The following is a 10,244-nucleotide window of genomic DNA, read 5'->3' as shown; positions in this document are numbered from 1 at the left end:
TGAATTCAAAAAGAAGGGTGAGTAATTTGTCAATCAGGCATCCCTAGGTTGGGGGTTCAAATATTACCTCGGGTATCTATTGAATTTGTCCTTGATTCAATTGATTGTATGTAAAGGTGCAATAATACTATTATTCGGTGTAATCTATAGATCAAGTTAGGCTTTTGATCTCTTCTCTACCACAGTATTCAGAAGTCCTGTTTCACTCAGTATGCTACTCAATAATAAAACTAGATTTCCTCCAATGCTACCTCCTTATCTTTACAGATTATGTTTTCCATTTAAAATTAATCAAACACCAGTAACACTTAATTACATTAACACATAAAATCATATCAAGGGATACAATTTCAAGTAGATTAAAAAAAAGAAAAACACTTATCTGGGTGTACATAGCAGTGCTGCTTTCTGACTGGATCATAATTTCTACAGTATGTGCAAGACTTACTACAACACAACCAAACCCTTTGGAGCAACTAAAATCAAAATTTATATCTTTCATCATAAAGTCTTGATTGTCTGGGCATCATATATTTTATTTTTCAATTTTATGTTTCATGCTCTGCCTTTTCAAGTCAGTTTTCTGGTGATTAACCATGATATTCAGTTGAAATATTGACTCAAGCAATTGTAATTAATACAGGGAATTTTGAACAATATATTTCCCATGTATTGTTCAAAATTCCCTGTAACATTTGATTTCAAATAGACTCTTTAATATTATGAGTTTGAATTATCTGAAAACAAATGTTCATGCCAACATTAATTCCTTTTGTCTTTTATTCCACAGGAATTATGGAAAAGTGCATACTCTGTTTTTCAGCCTATGCAAATGGATTAAAATTGTTTGAGGAAGATTCTGGTAACAATCCACTACAATTTCTCAATGGAGCCAAGTTTTATTCTATCTGCTTGATCATCATGGGCCATCGAATATTTTTTACACTGGGTGGACCTATAATGAACAGCCAGTATGTTGAGCAGGTATGGATTACTTGAAAAAGGAGTAGGTATCTTTGATAATTACTCCACACAGCATAGTTTACTGGAGATACATATTAAAGTAGGCACTCCACTGTAGGTATATTTAAGAACAATAATATGGTTTTAATTTGCAGAGGAAACATTTGCATGATTCAGAGCTTGGAGGATTTCCTATTTTCCAACTATCTTCAGAACTTTGTATTTTCATCATATGATTCTGATGCATATATGTAAGCTAGCTAGTTTATGATACAATCAAACTATCAGATGACAAATACTCAACTTGTAATGTAGAAAAGAATACTTTGGTGGATATCACATTAAAGCATTAATTAAATATGCGCATAAGATGGAAATCACCACACAAGACTCTGGCGTGCCTCCATATTGAAGCTTAGTCCATCTTAAATCTAATCCATCAAGCATATATATAAGTAAGCAAAACTACATTTCAAATTATACTATGGGCTAAATGTTTCTTTCCAACTTTTATCTCATTTCAGTTTTACAATAGTTTTGAAGTAGTTATTCTTCTCGGTGGAACAATAGTTGTGGATACCTTCTTTACCATTAGCGGATGTCTACTAACCTTTTTGATGCTGACAGAATATAAAAAATATAAGTCTCAACTCTCTCTGCCAATCCTATACATGAGCAGATTCATTCGGTAAGTGTTGCAATGGTGTCATTAATTCAATGTTCCAGTATGTGCAGCATCCCACATTTTTTTTTTTACTAGCAATAGTCTTATAAAAATTATACTATGCATACTGTATTTCCTTGTATTTTTTGTTTGGTTGATTTGAGTATCTTTGTTAGCACAAAAGTGCTCACAAAGTTTAGCATCAATAGTCGATAGCACAAGTGCTTCCATGGGACAAAATAGCAGAGTTAAGATTGAAATGTGTCCATAAATAGCGATGCATTGCATTTGGACAATCAGCCCTAATTACTGCTTCTTTTGGTCAATTCAGCTGGAAGATTCACGTTATGATTAAAACCGAGGATTTGGTCTGGTTAACTGTAATTAGAGTATAGTGTGTGCTTCTTTTCATTATAGTCTTACCCCACTGTACATGGCTGTAGTAGGATTGTATGCAACACTTTTGCCGAGAATAGCCTCAGGTCCCCTGTGGCCAAAGAAGATAATGGTGGAAAGTGAACGATGCTCTACAAACTGGTGGACAAATCTATTGTACATCAATTCCTTTGTTTCTCCAGAACAAATGGTAGTATACCCTACAATTAATAAAAACAATATCTATATCTATGACAAGCTTTGATAAAATCTGAAAATAATAGTATCATGTAAAAGAGTTTCAATAACAAGCATTGGCATCGGAAGGGAGAGGAAAGTGGACGCATGGCCTCACCATGCATTTTTTGTGTTCTAACACAATTCAAATGCAACAGAACTAAAAAGTAGAAGATTTTATGAACTAGTTTATTTACTATTATTTAACTAGTGATGCTACATGCACTACCATAAAAATTCAATCTTTTTGAATCAACTATAAAAGTAATATAATGTTAATTAATCTCATTTTTATTTTCAGTGCATGTTGCAATCATGGTACTTATCCAGTGATATGCAGCTATTTGTGATAGGGGCACCAGTTGCCCTTCTCTTGGCAAAGCACCCTAACCTTGGCAAGATTGTCCTTGCTGTATTTCTCATAGCCTCCTCAGTCTTACCTTTTGCATTAACTTACATATTAAAGTTGGAACCGATCTTCCCAGTTTACATGGAGTAAGTAAACAAACCTATACTGCTAAGTAACAAATAGTTATGAAATCCAAGAGTATTTTCGTATCTATATTTTTTCTTGGATAATGATTTGATGGCTGTCCTAACATGATTAAAACTTTTGTAATTTTGCAATGATCAGCACTGAACTTATGGAGTATCAACATTAGTTAGTTACTACTCACAAAGGGTTACCCCAACTAGTTACACCAGTATGTGTATTGGGAAAAATATGGGTATTTTAGAAGGGCTTACACTTTCATTTTCGAAAGACTTTCGAAAGACTCACTGCTCATTTAATACACTACACTTAATTTTCTGCAAATTCAAAAGTGGATGGATCTGAAAAGGATATTTTAAACAAACTTTGCAGGACTGTGAATGATCTGTTGGCAAATGAGGCATACCTGACAACTTATGTTCCTACATACATGCGTGCTGCACCATATTTCATTGGAATGTGGGTTGGATACTTCATCTTTGATCATCGGGCACGCCAAGTTACCATCTCTGTGGTGAGTAAAACTCATTAAGAGCCTTTATGATCTCTCTAGCAATGATATGCTGATTAGTTGATGTTTCACTGCCAAAACCAGAAATTAAAATCATGAAACTCCAAATTTGACCCATTTACCTTGTTATTAGTTAAATTTTATTGTTATACGGATCACTGTGTCTATCTTTATAACAATTTTATTAAATATATCATGTAAGTTAAATAATAATAATCCAAACTTACTGTTACAGACAACTGCTGTTGTAGGATATATCCTGTGTACAACTGCCATGATGGCCCCCATATGCATATCATGGATTTTTTACACTCCTCTATGGACATATAATCCATTGGCATCAGCATTCTATGCTTCTCTCCACCGTATTAGCTGGTCTTGTGGCATTGGATGGGGGATTTATGCTCTCACAACAGAATATGGATGTAAGTGGTCTTTTTTTTTGAAAATATACTTGAGATCATCAGTATTCAGAGAAATATTTCAATGACTTGAAATCATTCCACCCATAAGGAAATGAAGAATATTTCACTTTTTAATTCCATCAGTTCTTAATCGATCAATTGTTTCAGGACTTTCTAAAAATCTAAATCATATTTACTACCTCTCACTAATCATTCTATTTGAAGTGTTGATACTTATACGAGGGTCATCCGGAAAGTAGTACCCGTTCGTGAAATAAAAAGACAAAAGTAAATATTAACAAACATAAAAAATTTTATTTGAAAGAGGATACTTTAAACTACTTCTCAACATAATCTCCAAGCAAATTAAGGCATTTGTCATAACGTGTGACAAGTTTCTGTATTCCTGCTGCATAGTCCTTCGCCGCCAGCTCATTGAGATACGCGAGGGACCCATCTTGCACAAATTTTTGCATAATGCAGATGGTGTTTAACAATTTCATGAACAATTGTTCGAGAAACATTGGGAAAATGCTCACAGATGTCATCAATTGTGACGCGCCGATCGTTCCTCACGAATTCGTCAACTGAGCTCACCAGTTGGTCTGTAATGACAGACGGTCTCTCCGAACGCTCATCGTCGTGTGTGTTCCCCCTCCCCATGTTGAAGTTGCGACACCACCGCCGAACAGACGACTCGTCCATTACATTGTCTCCATACACCTCCTTTAATTGGCGATGAATATCACATGGGCGAACGTTTCTTGCATTGAGGAATTTAATCACTGCCCTCACTTCACAACTGGCGGCGTTCTCAATTTTTTTAAACATTGTAAACAATCACAGAAACAACACAGGCAATGCTAGCGTCACGCAACTTGGCTCAGAGAAGGCAGACAAGCCACTGAAGCTATCTGACCTCGTCCAGCGGCTACTTGCGTCGTCAGCACTTCATGCGGAACGAACGGGTACTACTTTCCGGATGACCCTCGTATTATTCTGGGGCATTAATACACATTTTTCTGGAGCATTTCTACAGCAAAATAAACTGGATTATAAGAAAATAAGCCACAATTCAAATTCACACCTGAGTTCCCAAAAAGATATTCGCATGAAAAAAGCATTATTTGGAGTAAATGTGTGGGTGAACAGGCATGTATGTCTGTTAGGCAACAGATTTTTATGGCATGCTCAGATGTCATAAATGGCTTATACGAATGATTGGTATGCTTTGTGATAGTATGAATTAAAGCAAAATTGCTGCAATGATTTCAGGGCTCTTTGGAAGGTTTTTTGGTTGGAAAAGAATTAACCCTCTTGGCAGACTCACTTATTCAGCATTCCTTGTGCACTGTGGACTTCAGCTCATAGATGTAGGAAGTCTTAGGGGTCCTCTCTACCTAAGCATCTATAAAATGGTAAGTTTCTTGGATTAGTTGCTTCGATTAGCTCCTTGTTTGATTTTCTTTTGCTGTAATATAATATATAACTGTCCTCACAAATGATGTTTCCTTTATCTTTCAGACACTCAGTGTAATGGCTGACACTATTTTGTCATTCCTGCTTGGGTTTGCCCTATCATTATTATTTGAAGCTCCAGTTCTTCGCTTACAGAGGTTGTTGCTCCAATCAGGTACGTACGGTATCACTTAACAGCCTTAACAACATTAGAGTAATGGCTTCACTAGGTCTCAATTTTTCCATGGTCCTCATTTGTCTCAAATCAATCAATAAGAAGCAAGTAAGTCCTCTAACACACCATCTCCGATAGAACTCTATTTGTTTTCATGATTTGATAGAACTCTATTTAGAGTTTTGATTATGAGTATTCAGTATTATCCACCGGAGAACACAGAGCCAGCATACCTTATAAATGGAACCATGGTTGGAAGCTTATTTCTTTGATGAAAGTATATTATAGTGGAGAGGTGCCAAGGTTCAGATTCAGCTCACCTTTGGAGCATATTATGGGCTCTTATGAGAAAACATTTGACTCCCTTCCAGTAAGGTTTGGTAAGTCATCAGTTGGCTCACTCTTGGTCACATTAAACTTTCACTCATGCCACCATTAGGCAGGTACCAATATGCTTGAGATAACTCAGATGAAGCTCTCCACTCCTCCTTGAGACATGTTGATGACCTACCCAAGTTTGGCCTAGAAGTGCAAAATGAAACAAGTGCCCCAAACTACGGTGAGTGGTTTAAGTGATTGTGTTACTCATGAAGCCACACACTGAATCAACAACACATTTGGAGGCTTTAAGTCAACTTCACTACCCTCATAAAAGTCATTTAGTCAAGAAAAAATGTCAATTATTCTAAAATTTCTTCCGCTAATTAGAAAATAAAGCAGAGAATAATATGGATAGCAGAAACTTTCGTTAAGGCTTTGCATCAACTTCACCACCCTTCCGCCCATGAAAAAATGTCGACTACTCTGAAATTTCTTCCACTAGCCAGTAAGCATATTAGAGAATAATTACAGTAGAAGCTTCTTTACGATGTATTTATCTGCCATTGGATCCATCTCCTTGAATAGAATTTTAAATTCTACCTAAAGGAAATACTTAAGGATTCTGGTTGACCAGGTCACTTTTTAGCACCTCTGGGCCCCATTAATCTCACCCATTTTTTTTTAATTTACATGCATTGGTCTAAATCCTACACTTCTGCCTTTCCTGGAAGAAATATAGTGGAAAACAAAATGTTTAAGATTGGGACCAGTTCCTCTCCAGCTGCACCTTCCTAAACAGTTCAGCTTCCTTTTTGAGTGAGCAGGGAAGGCAATGACATTTTAAAATCCAGACATGCTGTTTTGCTAGGACTGAAGACATACTTGGTGTTAGCATCATATGGGAACATCAGAATTTCTCTAGTTCCAAATACATATGACTGCATCTTTACAATCCAATGCCACCACCGGGTACTTCTGAGGTCCATGGAAATGACATACAATGATATTGCAATGTTGATGCCTGGGCCTGGTCTGCCATTGGCAGTCCAAAGTCATATATTTGAAACCAAGACGTAACATTCAATCCCATAATAAATCCTGTCAACAATTACCTAACTTAAGAATCATTCCAAGATTCTCTGGTGTTATACATTGAAAAGGTTGATGTTCAAATTTTCTGTAAAATTCACATTATGACTGATGATATTCTCATTTCAGATAAAATCAAGAAAGAAGGAGAGGAAGGCATGGTTCCTGTGGTTGAGGAATCTGTAAAAACAATGGCAGACCCACTTGCTTTCCCCTTACCTCCATACACCTTCGGCCAACAAGAAAACACTGCATATGTAAATGATGAAAACCAAGATGCTCACTTGTAACCTTTTGCGATGAGGATGCAAGGATAAATAAGTATCCTTGTTTAAAAGGCTGTGGATTTGTATTCAAAGAACTGTGCTTTTATGCTGCAAGGTTGTGTATATATACACTGTAGGTGAATGGTTGGTTGTACATATTAATATTTATTTGCACAAATGAACATGAGTCTCAAGTGTAGGCAACTGAAATATTTCTCCATGGATGGAGTCTTAAGTCAAAAGTTTCCACGACAGAGCTCAACTACCAAGATGTCAATTCCAATTTTGGAATCAAATGTAGAGAATGAAGTGGGAGTATGTATTTTTACCTGGGACTCTGAAATTCATACTTTACACATCACATGAAAGTGCATCACTGTTTATTCATCATTATCATCAACTGGGAAATTTTCATTTATATGTAAATACATTTTCAAAATAAAACTGTTGCTGCACATTGATTTCAAACTAGCACATCTAAAAGATTGAATCTTTAAATTATCTGTTGAATGATGCAAAGAGTGATTATTGAGGTCCAAGCATCCAAACACATTGCTGCATTTAAAGGACTTGAACCCAGATCTTAAAACATAGAACAGTACACCTGTCACTTTTTGGAAAATACAGTACCTTTGGTAAAGGAATCCTCATCATCATTCCTGAGTGGCAACATATGTTGGAGAAGCTGTAACTTATTTCGGAAAATTGTATTACTAAGGCTCTTCAATGTATTTTGCCGATAGAGTTAAAATTCATTCAAATTTAGTTAATTTTGTGTAGTCGTGGGCACTGCAAGAAAACAAGACTGTATGAACATCATTAGCACAAATGTACACATTCATTTTTAATACGAAAAGGGTTTTTAATTGCTTCTAGCCTTTAAATATCTTGAATTGCACCAATGTCACCATATATTTCCAAGTGAATAGTGCCTCACAGACTTTTTTTAAATACATAATTAATTAAAACAACCTTTCTGTTGGCTTTATACCACCTTTAAGTTCCAAAGTTCCTTCATCTGTCCAACCATCATTTGCAAAGATTTGGGCAAAAATACCCAAATATCACTCAATTATTTCATCATTTTAACTCATATTGCACATATTCTTCACCATTTCTACAGCTAACACAGATATGTACATTCATTTTGGACACATTCACCCTCCACTCCATTCCCCCTGTTACCTCGCTGAAGAAACCCCCAACACTCGGAAGATCTTGTAGACTCCAAAGCAGCAATACTGCATCACTAGCACATAGAATAATATGTACATTTCCAATCCCAATCACTACATCTACCTCATTTAGGGATTCACTTCTTTTATTCATGAAAATGCCAAACTATCATGGTGACATTGTGAATCCTTGTTTCATACATGATTTATTTAAAACCAGTCAGTCAATAGTCCCATTCTCTCTAATACCTACCTTCATCAGATTTATTAACAGCTCATTCATTCCATTACTAAAAACCTCCCAAAACTTTCCTGTATTTTTTTAATGTTATATGCCTACAGATCAACAAAATCGTAAAGTACGTTCCTTTCATCTAAGATTCATCATTTTCACATAAAATAGGTGTATTAGTTGTAGATGTATATGTATACAATAATAATACATAAGTAAAATGTTTTACTGCTGATGGAGAGCTCAATGATCTATAGCCTCAATGATCTTAGATCTATATTAATGGTCTTTGCAGCTTATGTGAAATAGCTAAGAAGAATGATCGCATACTGACTTTAGACAACAAAATGCTTGTATGTATATTATTTTGAATATTGTGATAAAGTGCTTGTTAAATATATGTATTAATTGAAAATATCAATTGTTGAAGAGGCCTGGGAAAGCTCGCAAAAGATTTGTCAGTTGTTGGCAATTTGGCAATGTAGGTGTGAATGTATGTTTGTAAAAAAAAGTTAATAAGTTGAAGATGGAATAAATGCAGAGAGAATATGCGATGGATGAGACAGTGTATGAGTGTGTTTGAATGATACTATGATGAAATGTACCCGATTTTAGAGATTGAGTGTTTGGAATGCAAGCAAGAGTTAAAAACACTTAATCCAGGAGCAAAATAAAGGACTAATATTATTTTCTCAGTTTTGTGAAAGTTCCATGTAATTTTTGAGTACTTGTATCTCCAATCTTTCAAAAACAAAATTTCACTTAAACACTAAGTATTTGTTGAATACCATGTATGAATTTCATGATGGATGGAAAATAAATATTATACCATCATATAGCCTGTGTCATAAATCAAAATTACATGAAATAAAATTTAACCTCGTGGGCAACCCAGTGAATACAAAGGTGAAACGGGGCTCTTTCACCACTCCCATCCCTTCACTCTTTCCCCTCCAGTCTGGGGAGGATCAAATCAAACTGAACTATTCAAGTATGGAGGAAAAGAATTGATTAAAGCATACACAGATTGATAAACAAAAACTAGCACAGAGAAGAATAGAGGACTGGTCTTTTTTACTCCATTATCAGGAAGGGAGTAAACTGCATTGGAGCAACTATAGGGAGCATCACATTATTAAATTTCTTTTTACAAGGTCTTCTCCAGTGTAATGCAAGTAGACGAGACTAGAGCATCTATTCTGAGGAACTCCTTGGTGGGTACCAATTTATGTCCACCAAACATTTGATAGAATAAATAGGAGCGAGATGAACGCAGCCATTAAGCAATTTGAAGAACCAAAGAAACTAATTAGGCTGAAAGATCTGACCATGGAAGGGTCTCAGGCCAAAGCTTTTAGTAGAGGCAAAACTGGTAGAGCTTTTAAGGTAGCTGAGAAGGTTCAACAAGGTAATTCTCTTTGATTCTGGTCACCATTAAGGAGGCATTAAGATAGAGAATGGTTAGTAAGTCTAATCCAACTTAGGCATATGGTGACATTGGTGGCAAGAAATTTGAATATCCTCTAGGAAATGTTAAACGCATGGGAAGAGAAGAATCTAACTACGGAAGAATCAATGAAGGTAAAACAAAGTATATAAAAATGACATCAGAATATAGCAGATGCATCAAAATATAACTTTTGGTCAATACAACTTTGAAAGTGTTAAGTGTTACAGCTACCTTGGTACTGTCTTACATTGTGAGATTTTATGACAGAGGAGATTATTAAGAGGATAATGACTGATGAGCTTACCTCACAGCTCTTGAAATCAACCTTCCTCTTTAAGGATTTGAAAGTCAAGCTTTATAAGACACTTATTAGGCTTGCTATGACCAATTGATCAGAAGCATGGTCTATGTCTGTGAGGGGCAGGACCAAG

General features: G+C 35.7%; 1 protein-coding gene across 1 annotated transcript; it reads left to right on the top strand.

The window, feature by feature from the left end:
- Positions 1-960: 960 nt before the first annotated feature.
- On the top strand, positions 961-6,980 carry LOC139688156 (O-acyltransferase like protein-like). The gene is made up of 7 exons (XM_071585583.1): positions 961-984; positions 2,541-2,734; positions 3,105-3,246; positions 3,479-3,668; positions 4,923-5,065; positions 5,172-5,280; positions 6,820-6,980. Exons 1-7 carry the CDS (start codon positions 961-963, stop codon positions 6,978-6,980), a joined length of 963 nt encoding a protein of 320 aa, XP_071441684.1.
- Positions 6,981-10,244: the final 3,264 nt, after the last annotated feature.

This window comes from Hetaerina americana, unplaced genomic scaffold (assembly GCF_022747635.1).
Source record: "Hetaerina americana unplaced genomic scaffold, ioHetAmer1.1.p SCAF_2, whole genome shotgun sequence".
In the NCBI taxonomy this organism is placed as follows: Eukaryota; Metazoa; Arthropoda; class Insecta; order Odonata; family Calopterygidae; genus Hetaerina; species Hetaerina americana.
Note: the sequence above shows the minus strand (reverse complement) of the source record. Positions and strands in the feature narration are given on the sequence as shown.

Bases quoted from the DNA above. Each gene is read 5' to 3' on its own strand.
- LOC139688156 (XM_071585583.1), top strand. From the start codon at position 961: ATGAACAGCCAGTATGTTGAGCAG. The intron at 3,669-4,922 runs GTAAGTGGTCTT...CAATGATTTCAG, and splicing joins TCTCACAACAGAATATGGAT to GGCTCTTTGGAAGGTTTTTT. The intron at 5,066-5,171 runs GTAAGTTTCTTG...TTTATCTTTCAG, and splicing joins ACCTAAGCATCTATAAAATG to ACACTCAGTGTAATGGCTGA.